Below are 18,401 nucleotides of genomic sequence, written 5' to 3'. Positions count from 1 at the left end.
AATACACAGAGAACCCTAAAGACTCCACAAGAAAACTACTCGAACTAATAGAAAGATTCAGCAGAATAGCAGGATACAAGATAAACATACAAAAATCAGTTGGATTTCTATATATCAAAAAAGAGAACTATGAAAAGGAAATCAGGAAAGCAATACCATTTATAATAGCCCCTAAAAAAATAATATACTTAGGAATAAATCTAACCAGGGATGTAAAAGACCTATACAAAGAAAACTACAAAACACTACTTCAAGAAACCAAAAGAGACCTACATGAATGAAAACATGTACCATGCTCACAGATAGGTAGACTCAACATTATACAAATGTCAGTTCTACCCAAAGCAATCTACAGATATAGTGCAATGCAATCCAAATATCAACAACATTCTTTAATGAGGTGGAAAAATTAATCATTAACTTTATATGGAAAGGAAAGAGGACCCAGATAAGTAAAGCATTATTGAAGAAAAATAACAAAGTAGGAGGCCTTGCACTACCTGACTTCAGAAACTACTATACAGCTACGGCAGACAAAACAGCCTGGTAGTGGTACAATGATAGACACATTGACCAATGGAACAGAATAGAGAACCCAGATGTAAATCCATCCACCTACAGCCACCTGATCTTTGACCAAGTCCCGAAGTCCGTTAAATGGGGAAAAGTCAGTCTTTTTAACAAATGGTGCTGGCAAAGCTGGATGTCCATCTGTAAAAAAAAATGAAACAGGACCCATACCTCACACTATACACAAAAACTAATTCAAATTAGACCTAAATATACCCTTTGGTGAGGGGTAAGACAGTATACAATACTGGGAAAGTCAGCACAACTTGGCAAGTGCAAAGTCATAGAAGCTTCACAGTCACATCCGAATGCCCTGACAGATGGGGCTACTGGGCTGAGGGCTGGGGACCATGGTCTTGAGGGACAACTAGCTCAATTGGCATAATATAGTCTATAAAGAGAATGTTCTACATCCAACTGTGATGGGTAACAACTAGGGTCTTAAAAGCCTGAGAGTGGCCATAGAAGATATATCTACTGGTCCCATCCTGGCTGGAGCAAAGGAGAATGAAGAAGAGCAAAAACACAAGAGACAGGTTAGTTCAAAGGACTAATGGACCACAACTACCACAACCTCCACCAGACTGAGCCCAGAACAACTAGATGGTGCCCAGCTACCACCATCGACTGCTCTGGCAGGAATCACAATAGAGGGTCCGTGACTGAGTGGGAGAAAAATGTAGAACAAATACAAAAAAACAAAAAACAAAAAAAACAGGCTTGCTTGTCTAACAGAGACTGGAGAAACCCCAAGAGTGTGGCCCCAGACTCCCTTTTAACTCATTACCAAAGTCACTCCTGAGATTCACCCTTCAGCCAAAGATCAGACAGGTCTATAGGGCCAACAATAACACACATGAGGGATGTGCTTCTTAGTTCAATCATGCACAGGACTAAAGGGCACACTGGCCCCGAAACAAAGACGAGAAGGCAGGAATGGACAGGAAAACTGTACGGCTGGAAACAGGGAAACTGGGGTGGAAAAGGGGAGAGTGTTGACACATTACGGGGTTGTCAACCAATGTCACAAAACAATTGTTGTATTAACTGTTTAATGAGAAACTAATTCGCTCTACAAACTTTCACCTAAATCACAGTAAAAAAAAAATAAAAGAGAGTGTGGGATTCAAGAGCTCAGGCCCTAGAGTCACAAACTAGCTGTGTGACCTTGGGCAAGTTAATTTACCTCTCTGAGCTCATAACTAAAGCCAGATCCTATCATGTTCCAGGGAAACAAATACGAAAACCTAATCTGGGAGGAAAAGGCCTACATACCAAATGAATTGTAAGATCTTGTTAATTAATACCAACAAAAAATGAGGCTATGTCTAGAAATGGAATCTAAGAGTGCCTGACCAGAGAAGAAAAGCCATACTTTCAGAATGGGCTAAATTTTTCATATGAGTGTCTTGCTAGTGATCCTGGATTCAGGGTGGCAGCTCAAGCATCTGGGGTGGTCCTGTTTGCTAAAGTGGTGGACCAAAACCTGGACTCCGCTCTTAACTAAGTGAAGCTGAGATGCCAAAAATCTCTTGGTGTAATACAGAGGAAAGAATCCAGAGAAACAGGAGAGATGGAGTGGATTTGTCATGCGTACCCGGCACAGCACTTGGCACAAGTAGTTTCAGTGACTGTTCATTGAAGGACAGTTGAATAGGTTTTGGCCCTCTGCCCTAAACCTAGTGTTTCTGGCTAAGACCAGGGTGGGGCCAGGCCCTGGGATTTCATCACCCTTTACCACTGCCGTCACTTCCTTCCCCCTTTCCAGTGTCAGTCGGAGCCAATATCAACCCCACCCTCACCCCCCAGGAAGCTGAGCCTAGGCCAAGGAGTCGGGCTTCCCCTGTTGCCTTCAAGGCTTAGATAGCCGGGGCCCTACCCAAGCCACAGGATATTCAGCAGGTTCTAGAATAAGCTCGTTGCTGTTGAGTCCATCCCAACTCACAGCAACCCACAGGACAGAGTAGAGCTGCCCCACAGACTTTCCAAGGAGCTGTGGGTGGATTCCAGCTGCGCACCTTTTGGTTAGCAGCCACAGCTCTTAACCACTGCACCACCAGAACTCCAGGACAGGCCCACAGGTGTTCTTAAGCTTTTGCCCACTTCTGATCTAAGCCTGGTTTCGGGAAAGGATCTGAAACTTGTTCACACTAAGATACAAATGACAAATGACGCAAGTCATTTTCTCTCCCATGTGCATTGCACAGTCATCCCCACCACAACCCTGAGAGGTGTTTATTGATCGCTATCTCGACGGCAGTGGGGTTTGTTTTTTTTTTTTGGTATCCCCATTTTACAGATAAGGAAACTGAGATTCAGAGGTCAACATGCCTCTGTCTCTAGATCTTCTTCCAGGGAAATGTGACTTTTAAAGGGGTAAAACCAGTATCTTTATATTTTAGATATGTCTCTTAGATATGCAGATAGAATATGCCTGCAGTTTTATTTTTTACCCAAACTGAGAGTCTTTGTCTATAATAGGGAGACTGTAACCACTCACATGTATTGTGATCACAAATATATTTGAAAAAAAAACAAAAACAAACTCATTGCTATCAAGTCAATTCTGACCATAGTGACCTTACAGGACAGAGTAGAACTGCCCCATAGGGTTTCCAAGGAGTGCCTGGTGGATTTGAACTGCCAACCTTTTGGTTAGCAGCTGTGGCTCCTAACCACTACACCACCAGCGTATATGAAGTTATCTCATTTCCTTGCTTGCTTATTAACATATATGAAATTATCTTGCTTCCTTGCTTGCTTATCATCCATTTTCCATGTCTAAAATGTCCATTCCGTGAGGGAACAAAATCTGTCTTATTTATCCTTGTATCCTCAGCTCCTAGAACAGTGCCTGGGATGTGGAAGATGGGCAAATGAATGAGCAAGGCTGTAAGGAGGATGATTAGAATATTAATCACCCAAAGAATGTTAGCTAGGTGAGGGCTCTAGCTTATCTCATTTCATCCTTTTTCAACCATCCTGTGAGGTAGGGATTCTTATGCCCATTTTATAGGAAACCGAGACTCAAACCCAGACCTCTCTGCTCCAAAGCTGGGACACACTGTTGTCATACCTGTTGACTTGGAACCTAAGAAAGTGGATATAATAGTACGTATATGTTACCCATAAAATAATGGGAGCAACAGGTTTCTATGGAATTGATCACAGACTGTGAGGGCCTGACGTCTCGCACCAAAGGAATTAAACTCTAATTAGTATGTCACGCAGAAGGAATGGGCAGAAGGACCTGGATGGGGAGGTGGGATATTTGGTTTCTAATCTCTGCTCTTTCATGTGTTTGCTAAAGGACATCGGGCAAGTCACTTGGCCTTGCTGAATATGAGGGTGTTTGACATCTGAACTGCCTCCTCTGTGAGCATCAAATAAGATAGTGAATGAGAAAGGACTTGTGGAGAAGAATCTAGACACCAGACTGTTACTAGCAATTCCTCCTGGGGCCAGGAGTGAGTCTGGGAGGGTGTGGAGAAGCGGCGCTTTAACACTTTACACTTTAGACTGTGCAGGCGCCTCACCTGGGGATCTTGTTAAAATGAAGAGTCTGATTTCCTAGGTCTGGGGTGCAGCCTAAGAGCCTGCATTTCCAACAGCCTTTCAGGGGGTGATCATGTTGCTGGTTTACAGACCACATTCTGAAAATCAAGGTTTTATTTATTTGGATTGCTTGAATTTTTTACAGTAAGAAGGTATTCATGTATTGAGTTTTTGTTCCTTTTTTTAAAGGTATACCAATCTCAGCTGTCATTAAAAAACCAAACCCATCTTGTTGCTGTCTAGTCCATTCTGACTCACAGTGACCCTACAGATGGGTTCTACAGAGTCGAACCACCCCATAGGGTTTCCAAGGAGTGGCTGGTGGATTCGAACTGCGCACCTTTTGGTTAGCAGGCCAGCTCTTAACCACTGTGCCGCTCAGGCTCCACCTGTCTGTAGTATTCATTAATTATTAAGAAAAAAATAAATTTGAAATCAGGTTCAATGTGGGCCCAGACTTGGGTTGGAATTCCAGTTCCACAGACCACTAGCTGTGTGAACATAAGGAACTTACTCTGCCTCAGTTTCCTCGACAGTAAAATGGGGTCAACAGCGTCCCCTACCTTCCGGGGTCATTGTGCGGATTAAAATGAGATAATGCGACCTTACTATTGTAATGAGGTGCTAAGGAGTTCACGGACTCCTGGCAACCCTATGCACAATAGAAAGAACTGCTTCCGGGTCCTGAGCCATCCCCATGATTACTTCCGCAGAGCTTCTAGACTGAGAGGGGCTAGGAATAATGCATAAACGCTCAGAAAACGCGAAGCAGCCGTTCCTCCCCCAGTTCGGTCTCTGGTGGATCTGCCAAGGCCCCATTTCACCGCGAGGGGGAGACACGGGATCAAAGGAACGAGGACCAGAGTGGGCCCTGGTTCTCAGCTCCCTCCAGACTCCCCTGCGCTACTCTCGGGAGGATAGATGCGGGCAGGCACCAGAGGGAGGGCCGGGACTTCTGAGGTGGAACCAAGCGAAGAAGGAACTTGCTTCGTTAAGCAGAGAGCCGCTGGGCACAGCGTACCCTCTGGTTTTAATTTTGAGAGCTCAGCCTTACTCCCCATCCCCGGGCAGGCAAAATGGTCTCCCCGCCCTCCTCCTCCTTCACTAAAGGCAGGGTCACCGGGTCATCTTGTCACCTGGGGATGACACGCGAGGCAGCTTTGCAATACCCACAGAAGTATGTGAGACCGGGGAAAAAAATGCATCCTCTTCAAAAGTGCAGGAAAAAACTATCCCATCAAAATCAATAATTCATTTCAAAAGCAATATTAAAAATTTCAAATCATATATAATATGGGATTCGTTTACTATAGTTCGTGATGAGGTGGAGAAGATTTGGAAGAGCCATTCCAGGAGCCTAAGAAAGGGAGCCCTGGTGGCCCAACAATTAAGCACTGAGCTGCTAACCCAAAGGGTGGTGGTTCGAACCCACCTAGCGGTTCCTCAGGAGATAGACCTGGCAATCTGCTGCAGTAAGTGTTCCAAGAAAACCAAACCAGGCCCATTGCCGTGAAGTCGATTTCGACTCATAATGACTTTATAGAACAGAGTAGAACTGCCCCATAAGGTTTCTGAGGTAATCTTTATGGAAGCACAGTGCCACATCTTTCTCCCACTGAGCAGCTGGGGGGTTCGAACTGCTGATGTTTCGGTTAGCAGCAGAATGCTTAATAGTGTCACTATGAGTGGAAACTGACTGGAGGCACCTAACAACAGAGCCTAAGAAGTTCTTAAAATGGCCACAGGGTGAATTTGCTTATGTCGCAGACAAGAGGAAGTCATCTGCCACTTGCTTAGCATCCACAGAATGCCAGACACTACCCCATATAGCCTCATGACATTATGAAATGCATTCTACTACTGTACTTATTTTACAGATGAGGAAACTGAACTAATTAGTGGTAGACCTGGGATTCATATCATGTAAGAATGGAAATGATCAGTGTTCTGCCACTAGCTAGCAATGCTAGAACCAGGCATCAAGAATAGAGGAACACTCATCAACAACCTGAGTTATGCAGATGAGACAACCTTGCTTACTGAAAGTGAAGAAGACTTGAAGCACTAACTGATTAAGATCAAAGACGACAGTCTCCAGTATGGATTACACCTCAACATAAAGAAAACAAAAATCCTCACAACTGAACCAATAAGCAACGTCATGATAAATGGAGAAAAGACTGAAGTTGCCAAGGATTTCATTTTACATGGATCCACAATCAACGCCCATGGAAGCAGCAGTCAAGAAATCAAAAGACGCATTGCACTGGGCAAATCTGCCACAAAAAACCTCTTTAAAGTGTTGAAAAGCAAAGATGTCAACTTGAGGACTAAGGTGCACCTGATCCAAGCCATGGTGTTTTTACAATCGCCTCATATGCAGTGTGAAAGCTAGACAATGAATAAGGAAGACCGAAGAAGAATTGACACCTTTGAGTTGTGGTGTTAGCGAAGAATGTTGAATACGGACCGCCAGAAGAACAAACAAATCTGTCTTGGAAGAAGTACAACCAGAAGGCTTCCTAGAAGCAAGGATGACAAGACATACTCTCATATACTTTGGACATGTTTTCAGGAGGGATCAGTCCCTGGAGAAAGACATCATTCTTGATAAAGTACAGGGTCATCAAAAAAGAGGAAGATGCTCAATGAGATGGATTGACACAGTGGCTGCAACAATGGGCTCAAGTATAGCAACAATTGTGAGGATGACGCAGGACCAGGCAGTGTTTCATTCTATTGTGCATAGGGTCGCTATGAGTCAGAATCGACTCAATGACACCTAACAACAACAACAGCTAGCAATGTGACCTTGAAAATTAAAAAAAAAAAAAAGCCCTTAAATTTTTACAGCTCTTTACAAAGTACATGCATTATCTCACTTAATTATCACGTTTAATCTCTTCTCTGCTTTATCCCTATTTTATAGATAGTGAAATAGAGGTACAAGTTCACATAAATATTAAAAGGCAGAACCAGAGGAAGGACCTAGGTTTCTGGATTGAGGTAACAGGTTGGTTTTGAAGGAACATGCATGAAATTTGTAAATGATAAATCTTGTTTTGAATCCTGGCCCCTCCACACAGGCAGCGGCAGGGACTGCCCCTTGCTGAGCCTTGGTTTCCTCATCTGTAAAATGAGGATAGTAATGTTCATAGCAGAGAGGTGGCTGTGCGGACAAAAGGAGTTGTCCCATACAGAGCACCAGCCATGAGGCAAGAAAGCCAGACTTAGCTCTCATTCCCTGGACCACACTGTCCCCCTCTTCTCTTAAGGCTCAATTTCATTTCCTCAAGTGTAAGCTGAGAGATTTGACTAAATGTTTTGAGTGCACTGCCAGTTCTAACTCCCCGTGATTCCGTGAGTTCTACCTGTTATTGTGTATAAGCCACACAACAAAGCGATTTTGGTCCCTATTTCAATCCTTTGCTAACCACAGACATATTTTAATTGCAATTCGTCCTCTGTAAACTAAGGACTCCCAAAAGGCAGTGTTCATTTGTTAAAACCAGCATTTACTTTCTGACCCCTTGCGTTACATAGGAGCCCTGGTGGCCCAGTGATTCTGAGCTTGGCTGCCAACCAAAGGCTGGCAGTTCGAATCCACCAGCCACTGCTTGTAAATTCTATGGGGCAGTTCTATCCTGTCTTATAGGGTCGCTGTAGTCAGAATTGATAGCAAACGGTCAATAGGTGTTGTGTTAAATACGTATGGTCCTTAGAAATATATATATGGTCCTTAGGTGGCACAAATGGTTTGCTGTCAGCTACTAACTGAAAGGTTAGTGGTTCGAATCCATCCAGTGACACCACAGAAGAAAGGCCTGGTGATCTACTTCGGTAACATTAAAACCCTCTGGAGCATAGTTCTACTTTGACACACATGGGGTCCCCACGAGTCGGAATCCACTCTACATCGATGGGTTTGGTTTTTTTGGTTTTTGTGTTAAGTACATGGATTCCCCTCACAATCCTCCTCCAAACAACTCCACAAGGCAGGTGTTATTACTCCTGTTTTACAGATGTGGAACCTAGGCTCAGGCCATACAGCATGGGGACTGGCGTTCCCCTTCCCTGGCAGGTCCTGTTCCTTCAGCCCTAGCCTGGCCTTTAGGGAAACGTTTCTTTATTGTGCTAGTCCATGCTGGAGGACGTTGTCTGTTTCTCTGCAGAAAGAAGCTGTAGAATAAGTGCACCATTGCTTAGTATGTGTGGGTGGAGGAGCTGGCAAGCTGGGGCCCTACCCAAGCTCTTAGCTAAGGAAGGTGGAGTCAGAAAACCCGATGCTTTACGCAAAGCTGGGATAATTTGCTGCCTGGTTGGGGGTCTCAAAGTTCTCATGCATTTCAAGAAGAGACCCTGATTCTGAAAAAACGTACAGGGGCTGTGGAATTCTGTGTAAATTTGATTTTCCTTTTAAATTATGGATGTAAAGATTCCAGAAAGTTTAGATGAAAGAGAAAAAATAGTACTATAAAATCTGTGAAAGCCTGAACCTGTTTGAGGTGGAAACCTGTCAGAGAAGGAAAACTCAAATATTTTCCGCTAAAAGGAGAGACAGAAAAGTGGTAAGACTGCACCCTGTCAAAGGTGGAAGGCTTGTGACTCCAGGGAAAACAAGGCATTCCCATTGAGTTCCGGCTCTCACAGGTTTCACTGGTTCTATAAAACCAACTGTCCCCAGAGGACCTGTTAATGGACATGGAGCATAGGGCAGCCAAGCACAACTTTGCATTGCCATTTCCTAGCTGCGGAATCTTGGGCAAATGATGATTTTGACCTTCTTTTTCTTCATCTGCAAAATGGGTATAATAAGAAAAGTACCTGCCTCACAGGGACTATAAAAATCAAATGATTTTTTTTCATTTTTCAAATGACTCCTGAAAGGACAGCGTATGTCAAGCACCTAGCACCAAGCCTGGCCCATCATAAGTGTTCAATAAATAAATGTTATCTCTTCTTAGGGTTTTGTTTTTTTGCTTTTTTAACATTCCATTATTTTATAAACTGAGTGAAGTTGATGACGTGGGTTCAAATCCAGACTCAGACACTTACTAGCTGTGTAACCTTGGGTAGTTACTTAACTTCTCTAAGGCTCAGTTTCCTTGTCTGTAAAATGGGGATGATAATCCCTACTTCACACGACTGTTGTGAGAGTATAATGTAAAAATTAAGTATGCAGAAATTTTAGCAGTGCTTGGCACATAATGAATATTTAATAAATGTTACTTATTGTTTTCAATTTTGCTGTATTATCTTGAAATTTTCCACCAAGTTGTCATACCATATTCTCTTCAACTACTTCATCATTGTTGCTAGCAATTTTTCATTATTATAAATAATGCTGCAGTGAACATCTTTGTGCATTTTAGCCACTAAGACTCTGGGTTCTGGGGTGGGGGGCAGCGCCCACTGGAAACATAATTGAAAGTGAAAGCATGAGAAGAGTGGAAGATTCTTTCAGTTATTCCCAAGTCTCCAGTCAGACTGGCAGTCCCTTGACACCCCTGAAGAAAGCTGGGGTATCTGTCTCCAGGGTTGAAGCAGGGCTGCCGCTCTCAGCCCTCTCCCAAGCTAATTGCCCTCACAGGGAATGACATTCCTCTCAGGGCTTGTTCTAGAGGTGTCTTTCACCTTTACTTCTCAGCTTTTGGATCTGAGTCCTTCCCAGGCATTTCATTCTGGTCTCCTGCCCACCAAGCACTGGTGCTGCTCCTTGTGGCCTGAGATCCCTGGCCATTCCAGCACAGCGCTTTGCCAAAGCTCTTAGCTGCTCTTGGGTAGTGTCTGAGAAAGTCGACTGACCACTTTGGACTCCAGCCTGGGAGGACTGAGCGCCAGGGGCAGTGATGGATTATCCAACAAGCAAGGTACACGTGAGCCCAATTGTGCTTTCCCGCCAATCTGCGGTGCACAATTTCATCCATCCACACCACATCAACGATGTGGTGAAACCCGTGTGAAACTACTCACCACAGATTAACCAAAACAAAACCAAACCGACTCATGGCGACCCTATAGGACAGAGTAGAACTGCCCCATAGAGTTTCTAAGGAGTGCCTGGAAGATTTGAATGGCTGACCCTTTGGTTAGCAGCCGTAGCACTTAACCACTACGCCACCAGGGTTTCCCTCACCACAGATTAGCAAGTAATTACAGTTGAGCCCTTGCATACCTTGCTAGTGCAAGCCAGTGTATACCATGCTTACTGGGTAATCCACCCTTGGCACAGAGGCAAGAAAGGAGAACAACCTTGAGCCAGTGCCTTCCCCTGTCTGGGCCTCAATTTCTGCAGCTATAGAGAAAGGGTGCTGGATCATCTCTGAAGTCCCATTGAAAGGGATCCAGAAAAGGACAGTCTAGAATCCTAAGGAAAACCACCAGTCCAGCCCTCCCACAATTCCTCTCTAAGCACAAGGAAATCTAATCAGTATCTCAAACTGGACATGTCCCAACCAAACCGCTGCTGATCTCCTCCTCCTGCATCTCAGTCATCCCCACGCAGCAAAGGACAACTCCATTCTGCCAGTTGCTAGGACTGAAAACCTCGGAGTCCCCCTTATTTCCTCTTTCTCTCACACCCACCATTTGTCAGCAATCTTGTCCAGAATCAGGTCATTTCCCACCACCCCCCCACTTCTACCACCCTGGTCTGAGCCTCCAGCTTCTCTCACTGGATTTTTGTTGCTTCCCCTTTACTAGGGTAACCAACCATACCAGTTTGCCTGGGACCGAGGAAGTGCCCAGGGCATTAAAACCAGGAAAGTCTCAGGCAGGCTGGGTTGAATTGGTCACCCTACCTTTACTCCATTACAGTCTCAATACAGCAGCCCAAGGATCCTTTTAAACACACACAAGTTATTATTCTCCATAATACTTATCCCCTCCTGGCATACTATGTATTTTACTTGTTGGCGTGTGTGTGTGTGTGTGTGTGTGTGTGTTTTGCTTGTTTGTTTCTCCTCAATAGAAGGAAAGCTTCATGAGAACCAGGACTTTGTTTTCTTCTCTGCTGTACTCCTGATACACGGTATCTAGAAGCCCCTCAACCAATATTTGTTGAGTGAGTTCATTAATTTTTTCTGCCAACTTCTACCTCTAGCAACTGGCTCTTATGTACCCAAACTGCGGAACAAAGTCAGTGTTCCTCCCCTGGCCAGCTGTCACAGCACTTAGAATCTTCAGGCTCAAGCAGCACCATCCAGCCCTCACTGACTCCCCACCCTAATTCCCTGCCCTAGCTCCCAGCCTCGCTATTTTTAGCAGCACTTTCAGCTTTCAGTGAGCAGCTTCCAGCAATCCTGACCACAGTACAAAACAAAGACATGACAGGCTTTCTCCGTGGCGCCGTACCTTGTTCAGCCCTGGGGACTCCCCAGTGGGCCAGGAAAATCAGCAACCTGAGCAGCTTCATTCTCGGGGTGGGGTGACCTCCACAGCAGTCTCCAGGAGCTACTGTTCACGCTGCAAGTTCCCTAAATTGTAGTTCACAGTCACGTGCCTGAGCAAAACTTTCCTTTTATCTGTGTTCCAAGTCATCCAGGGCACCTGATTCCTCTGGCTTTTTCTCCCTCACCCAGCAAGGTGTGAGCTGGGTTTGCCCCAGAGAATGCCAGCGAGGATGGAAGGCAGCCTTTGGACTCATAAGTGGAAAACAACACCTGTATTGCCAGTTCCTCAGATCATGTCAGTCCTGGGAACTCATCCAACCTTAGTCACTGAGAGGCCAATAGAACACTTTCAGAGTTTTTACATTGCCCCACTGCACCAGAACAAATCAAGGCTTCTGACAGGTTCCTTCTAGTTCAAACTTCTGCTGAGAATTTGCATTTCTAACAAGTCCCCAGGGGATGCAAATGCTGTCGGTTAGGGACCAATTCTGAGAATCCTGCATATTCTCAGCAGAGGTTTGAACCAGAATGAGCCGGAACAAACCGGTTCAAAGCCCTGGAACAAACCAACACATACAAAATAGCTGGCCTTTACCATTAAAGAAACTGCTAGCTGGAGATGAAGATGCTCAAAAACAAATGAAGAGGTCAGAGTAATATTCATTCATTCATTCACTTATGCCAGGAACTACGTCCCAGAGAGATAGTGGGGACCTGGGGCAGCCCTTGCACTGACAAGACTTGGGCAGAAATAGAGGTGAACCATTGGTTTTTAAATTTAATTGACAAGCCCAGAGAGGGATCTAACTCAAACTGAGAGGTCTAACTCAGACTAAAGAAACCAAGTGGGCTTCTGGGAAGAGGTGACAGGGTCTTAATCTTTTCTTAACATTTTATTATTGAAATTGCCAAACATATACAGAAGTAGAGAGAATACTGTAATAAACTACCAAGTACTCACCCTCCAGCTTCAGCAATTATGAATTTATGGCCAGTCTTATTTCCTCTATACCCCACCCCAACTCTATTGGATTATTTTAAAAGAAATTCCAGAGACCATATGGTTTTGTCCATAAATGTATCTCTAAAGGATTAAGACTCCTTTTTTACCTAACGTAATGATAACACCATTATCAGGTCTAAAATGACAGCAGTAATTCTTTAGTATCACCAAATAGATACTCAGCCTGTTAACATTTCCTCAATTACCTTGTCATTTTTTTTTTTACAACTGGTTCATTCGAATCAGGATCCAAACAATGTCCACACATTGCCTTTGATTGATGTGTCTCTTAGTCTCTAGACTCTCCACCTCCTCCCCTTTTTCTCCTTGTTATTTGTCAAAGGACCCCTGTCATTCTTCCTATAGAATTTTTTACAGTCTGGAAGATTTGACTGACTGCTTCCTGCTGGTGTCATTTAACATGTTCCTCTGTCTCTCGCATTTCCTGTAAACTGGTAGTTAGATCTAAAGACTTCCTCAGGTTTGATTTTTTTGGCAAGAAGACTTCTCAGGCAGTCTTGTGTTCACCCTGCTTCATTGAATCAGGAGGCACATAATGTATGTGCTTAATCTTAATGCACAGGTAGGAGTTAGCCAGGAGAAGGAGAAAATGGGGAAGGAAGGTATCACAGCCAGAAGGAACAACACCTACCAAGGTGGGGATGCTGAGACATCCCAGGGAGTTGGGTCAGGTGATGTTAGGGGTTTGGGATCCTGAGGCCAAGGGAGCAGCCAGGCCATCCTTGGTTGTTTGTAGCTGTGGGGAACCATGGAAGAGTTTTAACTAGGGAAGACATACACAGCAATTTGCATTTTAGAAAGATCACGTTGGTTCTGGTGAACAGCAATGAGGGCCTATCCTAGTTCCCAAGCTGTCTCCAGAAGATTTCCAGTCTTCAGACAAAAAATTCTTGAACATTTACTTGGGTTCAATAAATATTTGACGACTATTATGTTTGGAAAGGAGCCTTGGTGGTGCAGCGGTTAAGCACGCAGCTGCTAAACGAAAGGTCAGTGGTTCAAACCCACCAGCTGTCCTGGGGGAGCAAGATGTGGCAGTCTGCTCCATAAAGATTTATAGCCTACTCTGCCCTATAAGATCGCTGAGTCAGAACCAACTCTATGGCAATGGGTTTTATTAGGTTCTGAGCTCTGGGGACACAGTGGTAAACAAATCAAAGCCTCTGCCCTCATGGAGCTTACATTCTAGCAGAAGAGATAGACATCACACAAACAAATCAACAAGGCTTCCAACTTGCCAAAGCCCCTGGGATCCGCGTTGTAGCCGAACCTCTGGTCCCTAGGGACCGTATGGACTTAACCAGTGAGTGTACTAGCACAGTGTGCAATCAAAAACAACTAAAGCCCCGTCCCTGTTTAGGTCCCTGGGTCACCCCAAGGAGGAGGAGGACATCACGGTAACGGCCAAGACTGAATTTCCCGCCAGCTCAGAGTGAAGAGGGCTCAGAGGCCAACTGCTGTCATTTTTTTAACTTATTTTTTGTTTTAAAATCCTGTCTAATCATTGCCTCAAGAGTGGGCTTTAGGAATGGTTTCAGTTCTGGGTTAACAAAGCTTCTGGAGTCTATAGTTTCAGGGTTCCTCCAGTCTCCGTCAGACCATTAAGTCTGGTCTTTTTATGTAAATTTGAGTTCTGTTCCACATTTTTCTCCTGCTCCGTCTGGGACTGTCAGTTGTGTTCCCTGCCAGGGCAGTCATTGGTGGTAGCTGGGCGGCATTCTAGTTCTTCTGGTCACAGGCTGTTGGAGTCTCTGGTTTATGTGTTAGTCTCTTGGGCTAATATTTTCCTTGTGTCTTTGGTTTTCTTCATTTGCCTTTACTCCCAGTGGAATGGGACCAACTGATGCATCTTAGACAGCCACTCGCAAGCTTGTAAGACCCCAAACACCACACACCAAAGTGGGATGCAGAACATTTTCTTGACAAATTTTGTTATGCCAATTGACCTAGATGTCCCCCAAAACTATGGTCCCCAGGCCCCAGCCCCAGCCATCGCTCAAAGTGTTTGAGTGTGTCCAGGAAACTTCTTAGCTTTTGTTTTGGTCTAGCTGTGCTGACTTCCCCTGTATTGTGTGTTGTCTTTCCCTTCACAGAAGTTGATCTTTATTTACTATCTAGTTAGTGAATTCCTCTCCCCCTCCCTCTTCGCCCTCATAACCATCAAAGAATGCTCTTATCTGTGTTTAAAACTTTTCCTGAGTTCTTATAATAGTGGTCTCATACAGTATTTGTCCTTTTGCGACTAATTTCACTCAGCCAACTGCTGTCAATTTAACCAAAATAAAGCAGCCTGACTTTTTCTGCACCTGAGCCTGTAACCTGATTCATAATCTCTAGAAGGTATCTAGGGCACAGCGAGGTGTGCTTGGAAGATAACCCAGGGGATGGGGGGGAAGGAGGGCAGGCGAGGAGTCTAGGGCAGCTGGCTCCCTGAGGACTGAGCAGGGAGTTGGCAACATCTAGCTCTGACACTGAAGCACCAGAGAAAGTTCTGACCCAGGCAAAGGAGCTCCTTAGAAACCCATCCTAGGGGGTGCTAGAGCGTCACTCATCTTTTGGCTGCATGCAGGCACATTTTTTAACCTTCTCAGCTTTTTGGTCAATATGCCCAGAGGGTCCCCACCACTGTCACCACAACTAATCCATAAGATGCCTTTGTACAAGTAGTAAAAGGCACCCCTCCAGGCTCTGTGCGAATTAGAAAAAGGCGCACTTCTCCCAGACAGACACGGCTGGGGGATCCTCTACTGGGACCCCGTTACCTAAATGGTGATGGTTTCTTCCTGGGCCCAGTCTGACCAGCTGGACATGTCTGTACTGCACTTGGAAAAAGAGGAAAAAAAAAAAAAACAGTTGTCATCCAGTCGATTCTGACTCATGGTTACCGCACATGTGTCAGAACAGAACTGTTTTCCACAGGGTTTTCACTGGTTGGTTTTCCAGAAGTAGATCACCAGGCCTTTCTTCCGAGGTGCCCCTGGGTCAGCTTGAACCACCCACCAACCTTTCAATTAGCAGCCAAGAGCCTAACCGTTTGTGCCACCCAAGCACTCTGGAAGAGGTAAGTGAGGCTGAGAAATACAAATGATGAGGACTTTGTACAAAACAGCCTTCTTCTCCAAATGGACCAAAGAATTTATTTGTTTCTTGGCAACTGGAATCTTCAGGAAATTCCCACTGCTCTTAAGAGAAAAGGATGTTGTGTAAAAGCTGATACAAGGCAAGCGTTCTGCATCTTTTACTCCTACCTCCTCTGCAGTACATATGAAATAAACATCCTCATAGCAAAGCTTTTGGGGGCAGTGGACAGAGGGGTTGCTCCAAAGGTGCTGATGACCTTTGCCCTTTCCTGGTCTCAGAGCCTTTGGCAAGCCAGGCTGCAACTGTGGTTGACCTGAGGTTCAAGTCCTCAGAAGGCTTAGTCCAGGAAGGTCAAGTAGGACACCAGGACAACATCAAGTAATACTGATACCTAGCCCAAACAAAAAACCAAACCCATTGCCAACTCATAGTGACCCTGCAGGACAGAGTAGAACTGCTCCACAGGGTTTCCAAGGAGTGGGTGGTGGATTCCAAATGCCAAACTTTTGGTTAGTAGCCGAGCTCTTAACCGCTATACACCAGGGCCCTGATACGTAGTCCAGGATTTCCAAAACAAAATGTGGTGCAATGAATTGCTTAACATGGCCGTTTTAGCCATAGTCTTTGTGTCAGGGATATAATTATCAACTTCAATTAGTAGAAACAAACACACAGTTCCAATTGTTTATTTTCCAATTACCAGGGTACTACCAACATTGATCCATGACTCCTTGACTTATACCTTTAGTATATAAAGGTATCATGGCTTATACCTTTATTATATAAATATGATCAAAAGAAACATTTTCAGGCTACTGAACTTGGGCGAATAAGGCCAAAAATCACTTCTGGAAATGTCATGAGTCATGTGTGATATATGCATGGGTGTGCTATGCCAGAAATTTTTAAATAATTTCCACACTTTATATGTGTGTGCACACACTATTTGCAAAAATGCAATATTTGCTATTGAGTGTTGTTTATATGGGTGGCTAAAGAAGGGTGGCTATGGTCATTAAATTTTATTTTACTCTTCAGTTGACGTCTTGGGACTTTTTTAGTTTTTATTGTGTTTTAAGAGAAAGTTCACAAATCAAGTCATTCTCTCATGCAAAGATTTATGTACACCTTGCTATATATTAGGTATATACTCCTAATTGCTCTTCATCTAATGAAACAGCACAGTCCTTCCCTCCACTCTCTCTTTTCGAGTCCATTCTGACAGCTTCTGACCCCCTCTGCCCTCTCATCTCCCCTCTAGATAGGAGATGCGAACATAGTCTCATGTGTCTACTTGTCCAAGAAGCTCATTCTTCACCAGTATCATTTTCTATCCCATTGTCCAGTCCAATCCCTGTCTGAAGACTTGTCTTTGGGAATGGTTCCTGTCTTGGGCTAACAGAAGGTCTGGGGACCATGACCACTGGGGTCCTTCTAGGCTCAGTCAGATCATTAAGTCTGGTCTTTTTACAAGAATTTGGGGTCTACATCCCACTGCTCTCCTGCTCCCTCAGGGGTTCTCTGTTGTGTTCCCTGTCAGGGCAGTCATCGGTTGTAGCCAGGCACCATCTAGTTCTTCTGGTCTCAGGCTGATGTAGTCTCTGGTTTATGTGGCCCTTTCTGTCTCTTGGGCTCATAATTACCTTATGTCTTTGGTGTTCTTGATTCTCCTTTGCTCCAGGTAGGTTGAAACTAGTTGATGCATCTTAGATGGCCACTTGCTAGCATTTAAGACCCCAGACGCCACTCTCCAAAGTGGGATGTAGAATGTTTTCTTAATAGATTTTATTATGCCAATTGACTTAGATGTCCCCTGAAACCATGGTCTCCAAACCCCTGCCCTTGCTACACCACCAGCCTTTGAAGCACTCAGTTTATTCAGAAAACGTCTTTGCTTTTGGTTTAGTCCAGTTGTGCTGACCTCTCCTGTATTATGTGTTGTCTTTCCCTTCACCTAAAATAGTTCTATGTACTATCTAATTAGTGAATACCCCTCTCGCTCCCTCCCACCCTCCCCCCTCTCATAACCATCGAAGAATATTTTCTTCTCTGTTTAAACTATTTCTCGGGTTCTTGTACTAGTGATCTTACACGCTATTTGTCCTTTTGTAACTGACTAATTTCACTCAGCATAATGCCTTCCAGATTCCTCCATGTATGAAATGATTCATGGTTTCATCATTGTTCTTTATCGATGCGTAGTATTCCATTGTGTGACCGTACCATAATTTATTTATCCATTCATCTGTTGATGGGCACCTTGGTTGCTTTCATCTTTTTGCTATTGTAAACAGTGCTGCAATGAACATGGGTGTGCATATATCTGTTCAAGTAAAGGCTCTTATTTCTCTAGGATATATTCCAAGGAATAGGATTGCTGGATTGTATGGTAGTTCTATTTCTAGCTTTTTAAGGAAGTGCCAAATCAATTTCCAAAGGGGTTGTACCATTTTACTTTCCCACCAGCAGTGTATAAGTGTTCCAGACTCTCCACAACCTCTCCAACATTTATTATTTTGTGTTTTTTGGATTAATGCCAGCCTTGTTGGAGTGAGATGGAATCTCGTTGTAGTTTTCATTGCATTTCTCTAATGGCTAAAGATCGTGAGCATTTCCTCGTGTATCTGTTAGCTACCTGAATGTCTTCTTTAATGAAGTGCCTGTTCATGTCTTTTGCCCATTTTTTAATTGGGTTATTTGTCTTTTTGTAGTTGAGTTTTTACAGTATTGTGTAGATTTTAGAGATCAGGCGCTGATCAGAAATGTCACAGCTACAAACT

At 44.2% G+C, this 18,401-nt stretch overlaps 1 protein-coding gene across 2 annotated transcripts in view; it reads right to left on the bottom strand.

Annotated features, from left to right (window-relative positions):
* SMPDL3B (sphingomyelin phosphodiesterase acid like 3B) overlaps positions 1–11,884 on the bottom strand; it is a 33,964-nt gene extending 22,080 nt beyond the window's left edge. Inside the window, exon 1 of one of the 2 annotated variants that reach the window (XM_049878443.1) lies at positions 11,479–11,884. In XM_049878443.1, the coding sequence (XP_049734400.1) occupies positions 11,479–11,539 (61 nt within the window). In that variant the 5' untranslated portion in view covers positions 11,540–11,884. The remainder of the gene's footprint in view (positions 1–11,478) is intronic. The other variant, XM_049878442.1, reaches the window with a different exon arrangement.
* Between the last annotated feature and the right edge of the window lie 6,517 nt (positions 11,885–18,401).

The sequence above is a fragment of the Elephas maximus genome, chromosome 3 (genome assembly GCF_024166365.1).
Source record: "Elephas maximus indicus isolate mEleMax1 chromosome 3, mEleMax1 primary haplotype, whole genome shotgun sequence".
In the NCBI taxonomy this organism is placed as follows: Eukaryota; Metazoa; Chordata; class Mammalia; order Proboscidea; family Elephantidae; genus Elephas; species Elephas maximus.
This window is presented reverse-complemented; position numbering and strand designations above follow the sequence as displayed.